This window comes from Schistocerca nitens, chromosome 2, assembly GCF_023898315.1.
Source record: "Schistocerca nitens isolate TAMUIC-IGC-003100 chromosome 2, iqSchNite1.1, whole genome shotgun sequence".
In the NCBI taxonomy this organism is placed as follows: domain Eukaryota; kingdom Metazoa; phylum Arthropoda; class Insecta; order Orthoptera; family Acrididae; genus Schistocerca; species Schistocerca nitens.
Genome location: NC_064615.1, coordinates 415,342,448 through 415,362,065, shown reverse-complemented (window position 1 = coordinate 415,362,065; position 19,618 = coordinate 415,342,448). Strand labels below are relative to the sequence as shown.

Here is a 19,618-nt window from a genome sequence, read left to right as displayed (position 1 = left end):
AGATGACCTGGGATGAAATTTATAATGAAACAAATGCTAACACAAAGTTTAATCTATTTCATAATAAATTCATATCATTATCTGAAAATAGCTTTCTGCATAAGCTAATCAGAAAGGACATTAAACAGCCATGTAAAAAAACCATGGACCACCAGAAGGATTAAAGTATCTTGTGAAAGGAAAATAAAAGGAAATGTATCTTTTGGCGAGAACATGTAGGGATCCTGCAACAGTTGCACACTACAAAAAACTACTCCAAATTACTATAAAAAAAAGCTTATTAAAAAGCAAGGAACATGTACATATGAAACTTCCTGGCAGATTAAAACTGTGTGCCGGAGTGAGACTCGAACTCAGGACCTTTGCCTTTCGCGAGCAAGTGCTTTACCAACTGGGCTACCCAAGCACAACTCACGCCCCGTCCTCACAGCTTTACAGGTACTGGCGGAAGTAAAGCTGTGAGGACGGAGCGCAAGTCATGCTTGGGTAGCTCAGTTGGTAGAGCACTTGCCCACGAAAGGCAAAGGTCCTGAGTTCGAGTCTCGATCCGGCACACAGTTTTATTCTGACAGGAATTTTCATATCAGCTCACACTCTGCTGCAGAGTGAAAATCTCATGCTGGAAACATGTACACATGTCAGAAATCAGTAATTCTGACAACAAACTGAATGATGTATGGAACGTACTGAAATGAAAGACGACAAACAGCCATGAAACAGGATAATATCACTACTGAACTAAATGCAAAGGCAATAAATGATGAGTCACAAGTAGCAAACGTAATTAATAATCATTTCATAAATATAGTAGAAAGTGTAGAGACAAACAGTTTAAGAGAAAAATCAGACCAGTTTGTTGAAAAAGTAACTCTCATAAAATTGAGTTGTATGACTGTATCACCAACTTCTCCTTCAGAAATTAAGAAAATTATATATTCTTTCAAAATCAAAGCATACTTGGTTTTGATGCTTTTTTCTTATAGCGTACTAAAGATTAATTCCCACATAATAAGCCTGGTCTTATCTGAAATTCATCACTGACTCAAAGCATTTTTCCAGAAAGACAGAAATATGCCATTGTTAAATTCCTCTTTAAGAAAGTGGTAAGAAAGATGTCAATAACTACCGACCTGTTTCACTGCTGACACAATTTTTTTTTTTAATTTTTGAAAAGGTGGCGTATTGTACAATAGTATCTCACCCGCACAACTATATCCTCAGCAAATCACAGTTTGGGTTTCAGAAGGGTTGCTCTACTGAAAATGCCATTTGCATGTTCACTAACCAGATTTCACATGCATTAAGCCAAATTTCACAAGCATTAAATAATAGAATAGCACTGATTGGCATTTTCTGCAACCTATCTAAGGCATTTGACTGTGTGGATCACAATATCATCCTAGATAAACTGAAGTTTGATGGGATTGATGGAATAGCCAACCAATGGATGATGTCATAACTAACCAAAAGAATGCAGAAAGTTATACAAAGAATTAATGACTGCCAACCAGTTGCAATTAATGGTGGTTTTCAAATAACCTTGAGCACGGTTTCAACAGATTTAAACCCATCTTCTTTAGAAGCACAAACCTGCATACAATGCGATAACTTATAATGGAAACGCCATGGACCAATGTTACATGTCTAGTAGAAGCTACTCTCTACAAGTGTATGAATATCACAAACAACACGGTATACATCAACATATGTCAAGTGGACTTCCACACTAGCTTTCAGTCAGTAAAAGCTGTCTTCACATTACACGTATCGGCAACGGTCTGTACATCCATATGCAAAAATTAAGACCCCTAGAATCAAGAGCTTGCCACATCAGTAAAACCAATCGCTTAAAACAACAGACCAGGTTAGTAGTTACATGCCAACTGAGGGAGAATGGAGATCATGGATACCTGGAAAACAACTGTACACTTGGTGGTCTAAACAGCCAATAAGCATAACCACATTGAAATTACTAACAGAGATACACCATGCATATCAACGAATATAGAAAAAGATGATGAAAAAGACAAATACATAAAATATAATGGCATAAGTTAAGAACCTTATAGGACTGTCAGTACATTATCATATGGAACTAGTGATATCTGTGTATAAGTACTTTTTACTAGCATAATGTCAACAATAAAATTAGTGTCACTTCACAAGTATATCATCACATCGAAACTACAATTGCCAGTGCATAAGCATGCTATTAAACATAATGACAATTAAGAGCAAAATTCGTAGGTCTCTGAATAGTGGCAAATGTAACTAAAGTGGGTAGCATCAATATCCTAGTACAATATAAACTGTCAACGAAACTGCATGCACAAAAATTGTATAATAGAATTTTGAGGAAATGAACCACTCACAAAGTCTTCCGGCAGTTGTATGAAGATTTTTTTGCGAAGAGTGTGGGTTTGAAACCATCAAAAAATTGTCTACAGGCAAGCTGCAGTTAGTCATTTAGTAAATTTCTATCTTTGCACCCAAGATGTTTATAGATCTGTAATTTTTCCCAAAGGTCCATCATGTGCTGTTTGATTTCTCTGTAAAGAATAACTGTGTAACAGATGCTCTTTGTATCTTGTCCTCACAGCTCTGCAGTCTGACCAGTGTAATAGCATATGCAGTTATTGCAGGTTAATTTGTAGACACCTGAATTGGAAATCGAGTCACCTGTATTTCCCACACTATGCAAAAGTCTTCCCTCCAAACTTTTGTCTATAGAGAAAGAGACATTACAGTTAAATTTATTCATTAGAAGACCTTCACCGTATAAGAAACATTTCCTAAAAAGGGGATGCATAAGAATTTCTTATTGTGTCAGAAAAGGTCACTGCATAATATCGAACATTTTTGAGAGGTTTTCTTTCTGAAGATGTGATCTACCATGCCCTGATCATACTCGTTATTGACTGCAATCGATCTGATGACATTTAACTCATTTAGCTGATTGGCAGGTGATAATCTACCAATCAGATAAACTGCTTGGCTGTCTTTTATTCTTGCTGTTCTGTAAAGATTGCTGTAAGGCAGCCATGTTCAAAATATTGCAACTAATTTAGTCGGGGGTCATAATTCTCACACGGAAGAAATCACTTACGGGGTTTCCCAAGGCTCAATATTAGATCCACTACTGTTCCTCATATATTTTAAAGATCCTCAGTATAATATACAACAAGCAGAATTAGTTCTTTTGGCAGATGACACTAGTATTGTAATCAGTCCAAGCATACATACAGAAACAAAAGAAATGGTTAAAAAAGTTCTTGAAAATATCACTCACTGTTTTCCTATGAATTGTTGCACCTTTGATTTTTAAAAGGTACAATACATTCAGTTCTGCACATCTAGGGATATTACATTAATGATAAGTGTACCACATGTTAAGAAAAAAATAGAGTGGAAATTTCAAAATTCTTGGGTGTCCATATTGGTGAGAATTTGAAGTGGAAAAAGCACATTTTGGAACTCCAAACACAACTTAATCAGTAAGGTGGCATACTTTGCATATTTGCATTCAATAATGTCCTATGGGACAACATTCTGGAGTAACTCATCTTTAATAAAGAAAGAAAGAATGAAAGTTTTCGTTGCTGAAAAACATGCTGTAAGAATAATATGTGGCATCCCGTTCAACTTGTTGACATATGTTTAAGTAGTTGGGCTTTCTCATGACTGCTTCACAGTTTATTTATTCCCTCATGAAGTTTGTTGTAAATAATCCATTACAGTTCAAAAGGAACAACGATGTACATAATTGCAATATCAGAAGGAAAGGTGGAATTTTTTACTCTACATTAACGTTCATCAGCACCCAAAATGGTGCACAATGCTGTAACAAAAATTTCTGATCACTTACCCAGTGATATAAAATGTCACACACACACACACACACACACACACACTTAGAAATGTTCAGAATGCAACCATATATACAAATTAATTTGATACGTTAATGAAAAATTACTTGTTCCATATAATAATGCTCTATCATTCATGTTTGGATTGTATTGACTTTGGTTGGAGATGTCGGTGGCAAAGAAGTTTTTCCACTGTAGGAAGTGGGAGATGGAGAGTAGGTCTTTCACAAGTCTAAAATGGTTAAACCTGGGAGTACAGCTGAATGTGAGGCCTTTGGATAGGACAGAAACTTCTGTGAGGCTGAGGATTTTGGTGGAGAGGCTAATAACAATGCTCTGGGATGTTTTAGGCTCTGGATTTCATGGAGTGTTGATAGGTTGTTTTGGAGGATGTGACAGGTCGAAAAGATCTGCTGGGTAGTGTCTGGGTGCTATGAGGGGTTGATGAGGAGGAACACTGTGGATAGGGTGGGGTTTGGGTAGTAGTACTCCAAGGTTGGAGTAAGATATCAGCAGGCTGGATAACTTGTGGAGGTGGTGTTTGGAATGTTCTTAAAGGTGTTGGGGTAACAGTATTTTCTGGAGGGAGTGGAGGTGGTTCAGCAATGCTTGTGCCATGGAGAGGGGTTTTTACATGACCAGGTTTGTGAGGGAATGGGACTGGTGGAATCTGAAGAGATGAAGGTCATTGTGGAGGAAGGGGTGGGATCCAGAAATAGGGATTCTTATGGTTAGACCAAGGGGAGGGGGATGGGGAGGGGGGATTCCAGGCTTAAGGAGAATTTATGAAATAGGACATGGGACAGGGTTTTGGCTAGGATTACAGAAACTTTTCTGAACTGTTGCAGATAAATAGAGTAGGGAGACCATTTTGGAGGGCTGGGGGGGGGGGGGGGGGAATGCACTGGGGAAAAGACGTTGGCATTGGAAGTGGCGAGTCAAGGTCTCAGGTGGTGCTAGGGAGAATTCAATAGCGTTGACAGGTGTAATGAATTAGGAATGAAAGAAATCAGACGCTTGGCTACATGTGAAAGCAGCAACGTTATATACCAGCTCTCCTACAACCACTGCATAGTGTTTTACGTAGGCATGACAGCCAACCAGCTATCAATAAAAATGAATGGCCACCGTCAAGCTGTTGCCAGAAACAAGATGGACCACCCAAGTGCACAACAAGCAAGATTTCATGCCTGCTTTGCAACCCATGCTTTCTGGATGCCCCTGCCCCCCCCCCCCCCCCCAGCTTTTCTGAGATGCATAGATTAGAGCTATCCTTGCTGCACATCCTTTGCTCCCATAACTGTCCTGGCCTAAACCTAAGGTATCTCACTGTGCCCCATCAGCTTGATGTGTGCTGCTATCTCATGCCCTACTCTATGAAATCACATGCCCAGCCATCTGCCATCTGTCCTCTGTACCTGCAGTGCTAGCTAGCCCACAGATGGCTTCGCATTCTCCCATTACCCACTAGATGCTTCCCCGCAACCTCTCCCTGCCACCAGTCTCTCTCCATCCCTCATCCAATCACACCCCACACCCCCATCTCACACCAGTACACTCAGTGTGGACCAGGAAAGAGCTGGCAGTTGACTGTGCACATTGTAGGGAGACAGGTGTGTGATTGTGAGTGTGTGTGTTTTTTTTTTTATTAGAAGCTTGAAAAAGGAAGTGTGTTCCAAAAGCTAGCCAAGCTCTGTACCTTTTATTTGTACCTATCGTTGATGTAGGGCTTCTGACTTTTGGTGAGTCGTTTCCTTTATTCCAAAATAATGTGTAAAAAAATTGTCGGTTGTATCAACAAGGAACAATAGTCAGTAAATAACATAATGTGCTCCACTTTCTGGCCTCTAACTCAAGCCACACTACATTCATTTGAATAAGCTGGTTGCTTATGATAAAGTGTTAAAAATAATGGATCTCAATCTGTAATGTAAACAAGTTGTAGTTTCAGCTCTCTGAGACAGCAGACGTGTGTGTGTGTGTGTGTGTGTGTGTGTGTGTGTGTGTCTACTGCTGACAAAGGCCTTAATGGCCGAAAGCTATAACTATTTGTATCTTTTTATTGTGCCTATCGCGACTCAGCATCTCCGCAATATAGTGAGTAGCAACTTTCCTTCTATGATATTGTTACATTCCATCCTGGGTTTTCGATTGTTTGTTATTCACATTTACAGTAGTTAAATAAAGAACGATGCAAATGTACTCATGATCAGACAGTAATAATTGGAACCATTATCCACGAATGAATGAAACAAAATAGTGCCAGGTTAAGAAGCATTCAATATATACTATGGATATTGAAAATTAGACGTCCTGCTAAATTAACACAAATCTGAGCTGATTTAATTCTCAATTAAATAAAAATAAGGCTTGGGCAGCTATAATGATATCATGTAAAAGTTAATACAGCAGCCCCACTGTGGAATTTCAATAAAACAAATGACAAAAGTAACAAATTATTCTATACATTTCTAAAATTTCCTAGGTATTTATTTCTACTGATACCATGCCTTTTATCCTTGCTTCTCACTCTCAACCTGCTTCTTGAAAATATGGCCTCTTCCAATTACAAATCCACAATATATTTTTTGTAGCTCCATTCCCAGAATCGCAATAAACACCTGTAAGTAACACAAAAGTGTCCCATGACAGGAAAAACATATCGTCAAATTACTAATAAAATAGCTCACATAAGAATGAACACATCTTAAGTCTATATATTAATATATCAATGTATCTGAAAAGAAGTTGGCTGTATCCACTCCATTAAAAATGGCAGAATAATTTCAGTCTCAAAATAGCAAAAATTGGAATAATAGTTATCTCTATGTATATAGTTTTCAGAAACATTGGCAATGTTCCGTTTTTGTATAAAACTATCATAATCAAGGATTTCATGCCACATCAGATTTGTAAGTTAACTTCCTTTGTCATAGTAATGGGGTGTCACCTATAGGTACTTTAATTAGATGGCCGAGTTATGTCATGCAAACATAAAAAATTCATGGACATTCTATGTTATCAGAGATTATGTTGATGTGTATGCATTAGCAGCTACACTGCGGAAAACTCACACTTGGTGTAGAGACAGGCAAATGAGCCTCGAAATAAACAAGACATACTGCTCATAAATGGGTGGAAGGATCCAAAGTTGTTTGTTTGCACAATTGGTAATTTTCACTGCAAACACCCATAACCATTAAATATCTAAAAGCATGCATGTGCACATAGCACTGTACTTTCATATGCAAATAGTATCTTGCACTTAACAACTCATAACATAATGTGGTCAGTGTAAACACATTATGGTGTTATAGTACGGCTTACACGGATGGCTTGATAATGGACAAAAGCCGAAAACTGACCACCATTTAAATAAAAACAAATTTTTTGTGCAACTTTGACAGTTTTGTAATTTTATTCACTAACAGTAAGTTGCTGTTTATTGGCATACAGCACACTGGAAGTGAGTCAACTTACGTGTATCTGTTCATTAAGATTTATCAAATGCTACATATAAATTACAAAATAATTTTCATACAATTCTTTATTATTACTATTAGTATTACTAATACCACAATAATATAGCTTTAAATTTAGCCTACACCGCAGCAAGAGAGAAAATTTAATCTCAGTCTACTGTTCTAAGTACTTAGCTGAGGCTTGCAATGATGCAAAATGTGGCCTCAAACTGGGAAGGTCGGAATGCAAAAGGGGGTGGAACAGTGGTTATGATTGTCAGTGAACATGATTTTCTAACACCCTCCTCCCCCCTCTTTCAAAGAACCAGCCACCTAACAAAGGTGCCAATTTACAGGCTGATTGTACCTGCAGCCAATAACAAATCTACACAGTACATGTGAACACAGGTAGAGCTGATAAGCCACACCATGTTTAATTAAGGCAAGATACAAAGAGAAAGACCTTGCAACTAAGAAAAAGTAACAGATAAACCCACTTTCCCAAAGACAGGTGAAAATGATGGACAGGGTCATCTTCCTTCCCATTTCTGCACTCACATAGCCGTAGCGTACAGATCTGTGTTCACAATAGTAGTACTAGGTAAAATACTGCTAATGGTGAAAAGATACTTATATTCATATCACGTAAATTATGAAGTCAAAGTGCTGTTGTTGCTCTTATAGTCCTCAATCAGTTGCATGGCACATGAACTTCTCAAGTTTTCAGATGAATGGTTTTAAATTTATGTAAATCTCTGAACTACAATTTCTTGAAAATTATGTTAAAGCAACATACAAAGGGCTGATGAAAACAAGTTGCTATTACATTAAAAGATGGTATAATTGTTTTTAGTATTGTTAAACTCTCTCCTCATGGACCATGGACCTTGCAGTTGGAGGGGCGGTTTGCATGCCTCAACATTACAGACAGCCTTACCATAGGTTCAATCACAACTCAGCGGTATCTGTTGAGAGGCCAGACAAATGTGTAGCTCCTGAAGAGGGCAGCAGTCTAGATAATTGACTGATTTGGACTTGTAACATCAACCAAAACAGCCTTGCTGTGCAGGTATAGTGAATGCCTGAAAGCAACAGGAAACTACAGCAGTAATTTTTTGCGATGGCACGCAAATCTACTGTATGGTTAAATGATGATGATGGCACTGTCTTGGGTAAAATATTCCAGAGCTAAAACAGGCCCTCATTCAGGTCTCTAGGTGGGGTTTACTCACGTGGATGTCATAATCAGGAGAAAGAAAACTGGCATTCTATAGATCAGAGTGTGGAATGTCAGATCCCTTAATCAGGCAGGTAGGTGAGAAAATTTAAAAGGGGAAATGGATATGTTTAAGTTGCATATAATGCGAATTAATGAAGTTCAGTGGCAGGAGGAACAGGACTTGGGGGCAAGTGAATGCAGGATCATAAATAAAAATCAAATAAGGGTACTGCCGAAGTAGGTCTACTAATGAATAAGAAAATAGGAATGCAGGTAAGCTGCTATGAACTGGATAGTGAAAGCATTATTGTAGCCAACATAGACACGAAGCCCACATCATCCACCGTAATACAAGTTTATACACCAGCTAGCTCCACAGGTGATGAAGAGATCGAAGAAATGTATGATGAGATAAAACATATTAGCGTTAAAGGAGACAAAAATTTAACAGTGATGGGGAACTGAAATTCAAGGAGAAGAAAAGGAGGAGAAGGAAACACAGTGGGCAAATATGGACTGGGGAAAAGAAATGAAAGAGGAAATTGCCGGGCACAATTTTGCACAGTGCATAATTTAATCAACACTAACACTTGGTTTAAGAATCATGAAAGAAGGTTGTACATGTGTAACAGACCATGAGACACCAGAAGATTTCAGATTGAGTATATAATGTAAGATGGAGATTTCGGAACCAGATTTTAAATTGTAAGAAATTTCTAGGGACAGTTGTGGATTCTGAGCACAGTTTATTGTTTATGAACTGTAAATTAAAACAGTAGAAATTGCAAAAAGGTAGAGAATTAAGGAAATGGGACTTGGATATGTTGAAAGAACCACAGGTTGCCAGGTTTCAGGGGGAGCATTAGGCAACAGTTTACTAGAACAGAAGAACAGAATGCAGGAGAAGACAAATGGTTAGATTTGAGAAAAGAAGTACTGAAGGCACCCAAGGATCAAATAGGTAAAAAAAAAACAATACCTAGTAGAAATTCTAGGAATGCACAGGAGATACTGAGTTTAATTTATGAAAGAGAAAACATAAAAATGCAGTAAATTAAACAGGTGAAATGGAATAAAAATATCAAAAAAGGACATTGACAGGAACCGGCAAAGTGGCTAGGCAGAAATGGCTAAAGGAAAAATGTAGGCTATATAAGGATATATCACCAGGTGAAATTCAGACACTGCAGATACATAAATTAAAAGAGGGCTTTGGAGAGGAGAGAAGCAGCTGTATAAATATGTCCTAAGCAAAGAAGTAAAAGCTGAAAGGTGGAAGGAGTGTAATGAGGGTCTATACAAGGGAGATGCACTTGACGACAATATTATAAAAGCAGAAGAGGACGTGGATGAATATGAGATGGAAGATATGATGTGCGAGAAGAATTTGACAGAGCACTGAAAACTCTAAGATGAAACAAGGCCCTGTAAGTAGATGATATTGCATCAGAACTATTGATAGCCAGGGAGAGCCAACCATTACAAAACTCTTCCATTTGGTATGTATGAGACAGGCAAAACACCCTTAGACTTCAAAAAGAATGTAATAATGCCAATTCAAAAGAAAGCAGGTGCTGAAAGGGTGACCATAACCAAACTATCAGTTTAAAAAGACATGGCAGCAGAATACTAAAAAGAATTCTTTACATAACAATGGCAAACTGATAGAAGCTGACCTCAGTGAATATCTATTTGGATTCTGGACAAATGTAGCACACAAGGCAACAATGTCCCGTACAATTTCTCCTAGAAGATAGGTTAAGGCAAACCTATGTTTGTAAAATTTTTAGAGTTAGAGAAAGCTTTTGACAATGCTGACTGGAATACACTCTTTGAAATTCTGGAGACAGCAGGAGCAAAATACAGGGAGCAAAAGGCTATTTAAAACTTGCACAGAAACCAAATGGCAGTTATAACAGTTAAGGGGCACAAAAAGGAAGTAGTGATTGTGAAGGGAGTGAGACAGGGTTGTAACCTATTGCAGATGGTATTCAATCTGTACACTGAGCAAGCAGTAATGGGGGGGGGGGGGGGAGGGGGGGAGATTGCAGTAGGGTGTAATGTTCAAGGAGAAGAAATAAAAACTCTGAGATTTGCAGACAACATTGTAACTCTGTCAGAGACAGCAAAGGACTTGGAAGAACAGCTGAACATAATAGACAGTGCATTGAATGGAGAATGTAAAACTGACATTAACAAAAGCAAAACAAGGATAATGGAGTGTAGTTGATTTAAATTAGGAGATGCTGAGGGAATTAGATATGAAATAAAACACTTAAATTATTACACCAGTTCTGCTATTTGGGCAACAAAATAACATGATGGCTGAAGTAGACAGGATACAAAATGTAGACTACAATGGCAAGAAAAGCATTTCTGAAGAAGAGAAATTTGTTAACACTGAATATAGATTTAAGTGTCAAAGTTTTATCCGAAGCTATCTTTATGGAGTGTAGCCATATATTGAAATGAAACATGGACAATAAACAGATTAGAGAAGAAGAGAATAGAAGCTTCTGAAATATGGTGCTATAGAAGAATGCTGAAGATCAGATGCGTAGATCATGTAACTAATGAGGAGGTACTGAAGAGAACTGGGGAGAAATGAAATTTGTCCCACAACATGAGTAGAAGAAGGCACTGCTTGATAGGACACATTCTGAGAATCAAGGGATTACAAATGTAGTACTAGAGGCAAACGTGGGTGGTAAAAAGAGGGAGACCAATAGATGAATACAGTAAGCAGATTCAGGAGGATATAATAGTTATTACATGATGAGAAGGCTTACATAGGAGAGCTGCATCAAACCTGTCTTTGGACTGAAGACCACAACAACATTTAACACTTGGTCAACTATGCCACATTAAGTGAGGTGGGGAAGGCACGTTATATGGGTTGGAGAGGGCGATGAGCATGGGGGCAGGAGGGGGGGGGGGAGTGATAAATTGTGAATCTCCCAATACTGAATCCTAGATATGTGCTTGCTTAAAATCACATTTAATTAGGATGAAAAGGACATTCTTTTGTCATTATCAATAATATTCTGTACAGGCGTTAAAACTTCTACACAAAATCTGTGTGACAGCAGCTGCATTTATTAGTTTAAAATGGCAAAGATTGTTGTCTTATCGACAATTGGTACTATTAGTTGGAGTACAAATTACCGGCACAGGGATTATAGCCTAGTTGCTTGTTGCTGTATTTAACATAAGTTTATGGGAGCGGGGCATTTTATGAGAGAAATGGATTACACCTTTTACGAATACCTACTGTAGAAGCTACTCTGCCAATTACGGTAATATGTGTAGAACAACATTAGAAAGTCAAAGTACGGAACTGGATATTAATGGTAGGAAATAACACAAAAATCAGAAAGGTGGTGAGACAGTGGTGCCCTATGTAACATTACTTATTTAAAATATTCATCAAAGAGGCAGTAATAGCTGGAAGATTAGACAACTAGAACCAAAATTAATATTAGGCCTATGCATATTCACAGTATCAAATTTGCCAATGACACTGCAATATTGACAGACTCAAATCATAGCTAAAACGTAGAATAGAGGTGGGGTTAAAACTGACATAAAGAATAGGCAATGAGCAAATTGAGGGAGTAACCAAATTTCACTATCTTGGTAGGAATGTGGAAGAAAACAACATATGTCATAAGGAAATCAAGAGAACAATAGTGGTGGCCAAAACAGCACATTCCCAATTAAGAACAACAGTCTGCTGAAGAAACATATCAACTTGGTCACTAAGAAAAGATTTGTAAAAATATCTGTATGGAGTGCATAGGTATATGGATGTGAAACCTGGACGTTTGCATAGCAAATAAAAAACCGCCTTGAAGCTGGGGAGATCTGGTTCTCGTAGAGAACTGCAAATAGTTGAACTGACAGAAAAGCGAATAAGATGGTCCTACAAAAAAAGAGAGGAGAAGAAAAAACTGCTGAAATTTATGGGCCAAGGCGGAACTCAATGGACACTTACTTACACATAATATTTTTTTAACAAAAAATTTTCGAACATGTAACAAAGAGTGCATGGTGACGATTGAGAACATCCTATTAAAGCTCAGCCTTTTGAAAGATCATAGGCCTACTTTCTATGCACTGTAGCAATAGCTTTGGATATTCTTTACATCTTGTGAAAATATAATATTCGCTTTTCTACGTGACACGATTTTTTTTTTTTTTTTTTTTTTACTCTATGTTTCGCACACGTGTTATCACAATGTGATCATATGAAACGACCGTATACTAAACTTCACGAATCGTGTACGGTATATTAAACACCAAGAATGCTTCCTTTCCATTTCATTGGCAATATTTTACGTTGACTTGTTTGATAAATAGAGTCACATTTGACGTAATAGGCAATATTCAAGTAATCGCAGCTACGCACGCATTGTTACTCATGTATAATTGTACCTTATACGCAACAGTTGATACACATAAAGAATTATCGAATTCCTTTACGATATTTAATCCATCTACATAGCGCAACTTAAAAATACCGTCAACCGCATTGCCTTATCCTCAATAATTCACTTGACAAATGTCAAATCAATTGATCATAGATAAACAATTATCGACGAATATGCAAAAACGAAACGACAAGTTAGGGCGATACGTGCTCAAAACATCGTTTTTCTACAATATTCAACGTACAATTTATACGTATTCTCACAGTATGTAAGAATTGTTTATTTACAAAGCACCATCCGTATTAATTTGCTTGCGACTAGTGTGTACAAATTCAGAGACCTTGTTGATAACGTAGTTTCTGCCACAATCTAACATAACTGTGGTTTCTGCTAAGTGTTTACTACACACAAATTTTATTTAATATTGAACAAGGAAATGAAATGTGTTATTACGTTTACCTTAAAGGAACACAATTGACAATTTTACCGTTATTGATATGCACTTAATATGACAGGAAACTGTGGTTGGATCATTGCACAGTTCGTGTTACATTTGTAGCTTGAATTATTACATAAGTGTAACCGATTAAACAGAAAGGGAAATAATTGCGATAGCAATGAGTTTAAACATCATGAAGTAAATTAAAATCACATTTTGCTTTAAACAAAGATAATGTTAATTGTAAATGTAGTATGATCTTTGGTCACAACAATGCTGCGGATTTTGTTTACATCACATCTGGTGCCGGCTTCAAAATGACTGGATGTCACAGAAGATTGTTATCCTGCGACGCTCTTAATAAACTCTGATTTCATTATTCTTTCCGATTGTTTTGTTGAGAGTAGTAAGATGCCTCCTTTAGTGAACCTGAAGGTGTGTCCTGTTGTTATTTATAGTTCAGGCCTGTCAAGTCACCCTAAGAAATTGGAACGAAGGTTTGAAGTGATTACTGACATGGTGATGATATCTATTGACAGAAGTCATACCACCAACACGTGTAGACCTTGTGGCTCACATGAATAACAGATCGTTGATTTTCACGTTTGTTTTATTTGGAACTGTCATATATTTGTTTTATACTTTTAATTCCTGTCTCTTGTCGAATATCAACAAATCATTTCGACGTGTAAGTTCGTATACTAGCTTCTTACTGTTATGTGCTAATTCATTTTATGGATATAATTGCTTAATATCCAATTTACTTTTTAGAGAGTACGTGCCTTTTCATTTGGCACTCTACAAAAGGAAAATGTTGAACCAAAGCGTGATGAACCACAACTTTCTTCTGTTATTGAAAGGCAAAGTGTAGTCCGTGTTGTACCTCTTACTTGGAATGCTATATACACAGATCTGCAGGTATGCCCCAGAATTATGTTGATGGTATAAAACTCACTAAGCCATTAGCTTAATATATGTCAGTGTCTGTGCCTGTTCTGTTGGTGCAACTATGATGGAAAATTTGAGTCATATATGAATTTTTAAGTATCATCACAGATGCTGAATTGTCTTGTGACATATATGCAGGCTGTAGTAAAATAAAAAGATTGGATGGGTCAGTTGAACTTAACAGTACTGGGTGTTAGCTTCGAGGGTTGTGTTGTTGGGAGGAGACCAGACAGTGAGGTCAGCGGTCTCATCGGATTTGGGAAGTACAGGGAAGGAAGTTGGCCATGACCTTTCAAAGGAACCATCCCTACATTTGTCTGGAGCGATTTAAGGAAATCACAGAAAACCTAAATCAGGATGGCCGGACATGGCATTCAGCCGTCGTCCTCCCGAATGCAAGTCCAGTGTGCGAGCCACAGCACAACCTCGCTCGGTGTCAGCTTAGACCTGAGACAAAAAGATGTGTAATGTAATGTCATAATTACACAGACAGAACACTTACAATATTTGTTTTGGATCTATATAATTTTTTGAAATTTTGGTTGTGGTTACGTACCAAACTGTAACTAGCCTGAGATTCAGGTTAGGTTCAAAGGTAACAGTTTAGTGTGCAGTAGCAGTGGCTACAATTAACCATTTTGGATGAACCTTTCTCAGTACTGCCTTGTGCTCAAATCAAATTACCCACCGTAACTAAGACAGAGGTCAGTCATGCCAGTATGACAGACCACCCTGCTGACCCCATGGGGTTTGATGCCTGAGATGTGCACTGGTACTTCTACACTGATGTCTGCTAACATACATACTTTGCATACGAATGTGATGTGCATGGCAATAGGTAGGCCTCCTTCAGATTGTACCAATTTACTTGTGTCAGAATCCCACCTTTACAGTACACAGAGCTACATACATATAAAAAAAAAAAATAAAATAAAACACAACATTTAGATTTATCATTGGCCAAATGTGCAAATTGTATGACATTTGTATAAAATGAACCACATCTAGGGTAGCCTACTATCAATTGCAGAAGTAAGGTCCTACACTGAACAGGTAAAAGGACAAAGAGGGCACTGCCACAGTTCCACAATTTGTTCTCCTCCACACTCATTGTACCAGTTATTAGGACATCATCTCATTCCACTTACGTATGGATGATGGTGAGGTCCCATACTCCGAGGAGCATAGGGAACGATGCAGGAGACCCACACCTCTGACTAGGCAAGGTCATAGTGGAGGTGGTTTGCCATTGCCTTCCTCCGACCGTAATGGGATGAATGATGATGATGATGAAGACAACACAACAACACCCAGTCATCTCGAGGCAGGGAAAATCCCTGACCCCACCGGGAATCGAACCCGGGACCCCATGCACTGGAAGCAAGAATGCTACCGCAAGACCACGAGCTGCAGACATTTACATATGGAGCACAGGAATAATGAGTGTTTAAATGTTGGTGCCATGCGGGCAGTCACGTGTTTCGAGAAATTCAGGAGCTTTTCGCTAGTGGTTTTGAGTTACTAAATTTTCATTTTGTCACACTCGGAGTTGTCATCTGTTCATGGAACCACCACCGAGCAAGGTGGCACAGTTGTTAGCACACTTTACTTTGATCTGGGAGGATGATGGTTCAAACACACGTCTGGCCATCCTGATTTATGTTTTCTGTGATTTCCCTAAATTGCTTCAGGCAAATGTCATGATGGTTCCTTTGAAAGGGCACGGCTGACTTCCTTCCCAATCCTCCCCTAATCTGATGGGACTGGTGACCTCACTGATTGGTCCCCTCCCCAAACCAACCGACCAACCAACGGAACTGCTCTCATGACTTGTGCACTGAAACCAGTGTATGTTGCAGACAAAGAGTAGTTCATAACAGTTAGACTTTGCTGGTGAAGCATGGTTTACAAGCATTGCGTACAGTGGCCAATGGGGAGTGTGGGAAGATGATCATGTGAGGTTCTGGGGGTTGTGGTCACAGAGGCAGTCACTTTCTCTGTCCTCATCCTGTAGTCTGACAACAAGCATCCTTCCTTCAAGTTTCTAGCACTCCAGATTTCAATCTGCGGTAATTTAGCTGTGGTGGCTTCTCCAAGTAACTGGTGCAATACTCTCCTTCCCTAGGCATGCCCCTTGCACCCCAATGTCCACTCTTTTTGTCTTTCCCTGCACCTGTACAGTACACACTGTAATTAATCTAATCTTGTCCTTAAGTCTCCAATGGCGGTGATACATAGGGTGCTGTAGTAAACTCATAGATTCATCATTTAAAGCTGATTCTTGAAACTGCACAAGTATGCTTTTTCAGGATGGTTTGCATCTTTCTTCAGTTATCTACCAGTTTACTTTCTGCAACATCTCCGTGTCCCTCTCTCCCTTGCAAACAAACCTATGACCATCATACATCTCTGTATCAGTATCCCCCGTTAGTCCTGTTTAGTACTTGTCAGACATGTGAACTGTATTGCAGGATGGTTTGCATGAGTGTTCTGTAAGCAGTTTCATTTACAGACTGATTGCATTTCCATAACATTATACCATGAACAGAAGACTGCCACCAGCTATACCTATAACTGAGCCTATGTGGTCGTTCATGTCATATCTCTACCAATTGTTACACCCAAATCGAACGGTGGAAACTCCAGGTAGAAATAACAATAATTTAGAAAATGAAGGATTGCTACTTCCCATAAGGAAGACATGTTAAGTTGCAGGCAAAAAGACACTTACATAAAGCTTTCGGCCACAGCCTTCATCAGCAAAAGAGAAGCACAAACCATTCATACACACAAGCAAGCACACATAATGCACACATGACCGCCAACTCTGGCAGCTTGGGCCAGAGTGTAACTATCACATGGGATGCAAACAGCAATCTGCAGGGGGCTGAGAAGGGGAAGAGATAGTAGTGTATGGGTGTGGGGAGGGGCAAATTTTGTCTCTGGAGTGTGCAGCGACCAGAATGCCAACAGGTGCAGCATCAGGAGGTTGTGGGGCAGGGAGGCGGAGAAAAAAAAGGAGCAAAAGAAGAGATGAATGGGCATAGATGGGTGGAAGCATTGGCAGAGGGCGACAAACAGAGTGTGTGGGAGATGTGAATGGGAAGGAGATGATAGAACAGAGCGAGTGGAAACTGTCGGTTTGAGGATGTGGGGACAGTATCTTACCATAGATTGAGGCCATGATGATTATGAGAGAGGAGAATGTGTTGTAAGGATAACTGCCATCAGCACAGTTAAGTAAAGCTGGTGGTGCAGGGAGGATCCAGATGGCTCAGGTAGTGAAGCAGCCATTGAAATCAAGCGTATTATGTTCAGCTGCATGTTGTGCCACAGGGTGGTCTGTTTTGCTCTTGGCCGCAGTATGGAGGTGGCCGTTCATCCTGGTGGACACCTGGTTGGTAGTCATACCAATATAAAAAGCTGTGCAGTGATTGCAGCAGAGCTGGTAAATGACATGACTGCTTTCACAGGTGGCCCAGCACATGATGTGGAAGCATAAACCTGTGACATGACTGCAATAGAAAGTGCTAGGTGGTTGGTTTGGGCCAGTGTTGTACCTTGGTCTTCTACAGAGATGATATCCTTGTGGCAAGGGATTGAGATTGGAAGTGGCATGGTGATGACTAGAATGTTGTGGAGGTTGGGTAGGCAGCGGAACACCACTTTAGGATGGGTGGCAAGGATCTCGGATAGGATAGCCCTCATTTCAGGGCATGATGATAGTTATTCAAAGCCTTGGCAAAGGATGTGGTTCAGTTGTTCCAGTCCAGGGTGGTACTCAGTGACAAAGACACTCCTTCGTATCTGGTTCTTGGGTTGGTGGGAGGGGAAGGGGCATAGAGGTTTGTTTGCAGACTAGGTCTGGGGGATAGTGTCCGTCTGTCTGTCTGCTTGTCTGTCTGTCTGTGAAGGCCTTGGTGAAACCCTCAGCATACTGAGCAAGGGAGTTCTGGTCACTGCAGATATGCTGTCCCCAGTTGACCAGACTGTATGGGAGGAATTTTGTGGTTTGAAAGGGGTGACAACTGTTGCAGTCCAGTTACTGTTGTTGGTTGGTGGGTTTAATGTGGACAGAGATGTGGATGGGGCCATCAGAGGAGAAGAGGTCAACATCTAGAATGTGGCACGCGTAGTTGAGGAGGAACAGGTGAAGCGGGAGAGAAGGTAATGAGGTTGTGAAGGAACTAAGATAGGGTGTCTTAGCTGTGAGTTCAGATTGTGAAAGACATCATCAATGAACCTGAACCAGACCAGGGGTTCGGCATTTTGGGAGGCTAGGAGGATCTCCTTTAGATGGCTTACAAACAAGTTGGCATAGGAGTGTGCCATGCAGGTCCCCATGACTGTGCTACAGATTTGTTTGTATACCTTCTCTTCAAAGGAGAAGTAGATGTGAGTCAGGAGGAAGTTAATAAGGTGCACAAGGAATGGGATAGTGGGGTTGGAGTCTGAAGGACGTTGGGGGAGATAGTGTTCAATAGCGGCAAGACATGAGCATCAGGGATGTTGGTGAATAGGAAGGTGGCATCAACAATGACGATTAGGGATCGAAGAGGTAAAGTGGTGGGGATGGTGGAGAATTTATGAAGGAAGTGGTTGGTGTCTTTGACGTAGGAGACTAGATTACAGACAATTGGTTGCTGATGTAGGTCAGTGAGGCCCAAAATTATTTCACTGGGTACGTAGTAACCATCTGTGATTGTTGGCTTTGTGGATGTCAGTGAGCATGTGGAAGGTGGGTGTGTGGGGTGTCATAGGGGTGAGAAGAGAAATTGGTTCAGGGGAGATGTTCTACAAAGGGCCTAAGGCTTTAAGTAGGGATTGGAGGTTGCATTGGACTTCTGGGATGGGATAACTCTGGCAGAGTTTATAGAGGGAGGAGTCTGATAATAGGTGGAGGTCGTCTGCCAGAAAGCCACTGCAATTCATAACAACAGTCGAACTGTTTGCAGGTAGGATGATTAGGCCAGGATTCTGCTGGAAGGTTGATGTTCTAAGGAAGGGTCCTGGGGAAGGATGGTGAAGCTAAGTTGGAGGTAAGGGATTCCTGGAAGGTGACCAGCAGGTTATAGGTAAGAGGGGGTGAGGATCATGGTTGGATGGTGTATGAACTGGAAGAGGCAGGGTTCAGTTTTGGAAGTAGGTGGGATTTGGTTCAAGGGATTGGCAGCAAAGTAATGTTTCCATTGCAGGGATTGGGAGAAAGAGAGTAGGTCTTTGACAAATCCAGCATGGTTAAATTTTGGTGTAGG

At 39.7% G+C, this 19,618-nt stretch overlaps 2 protein-coding genes across 8 annotated transcripts in view; one reads left to right on the top strand and one right to left on the bottom strand.

Annotated features, from left to right (window-relative positions):
• LOC126236284 (diacylglycerol kinase epsilon) overlaps positions 1-13,585 on the bottom strand; it is a 200,266-nt gene extending 186,681 nt beyond the window's left edge. Inside the window, exons 1-2 of one of the 6 annotated variants that reach the window (XM_049945468.1) lie at positions 13,436-13,585; positions 6,372-6,487 (exon numbers count right to left, since the gene is read on the bottom strand). The gene's annotated coding sequence lies outside the window, so the exon portion shown is untranslated. Of the gene's footprint in view, positions 1-6,371; positions 6,488-12,980; positions 13,119-13,220; positions 13,329-13,435 lie in introns of those variants that run through there. The other 5 variants (XM_049945465.1, XM_049945469.1, XM_049945466.1 and 2 more) reach the window with 5 other exon arrangements.
• A 107-nt stretch (positions 13,586-13,692) lies between these two features.
• LOC126236286 (heparan sulfate glucosamine 3-O-sulfotransferase 3A1) overlaps positions 13,693-19,618 on the top strand; it is a 169,273-nt gene continuing 163,347 nt past the window's right edge. The window contains exons 1-3 of one of the 2 annotated variants that reach the window (XR_007544889.1): positions 13,693-13,850; positions 13,955-14,103; positions 14,187-14,333. Coding sequence is in view for 1 of the 2 variants with exons in the window: in XM_049945471.1 (XP_049801428.1) it covers positions 13,993-14,103; positions 14,187-14,333 (258 nt within the window). In the remaining variant the exon portion in view is untranslated. Of the gene's footprint in view, positions 14,104-14,186; positions 14,334-19,618 lie in introns of both variants that reach the window. The other variant, XM_049945471.1, reaches the window with a different exon arrangement.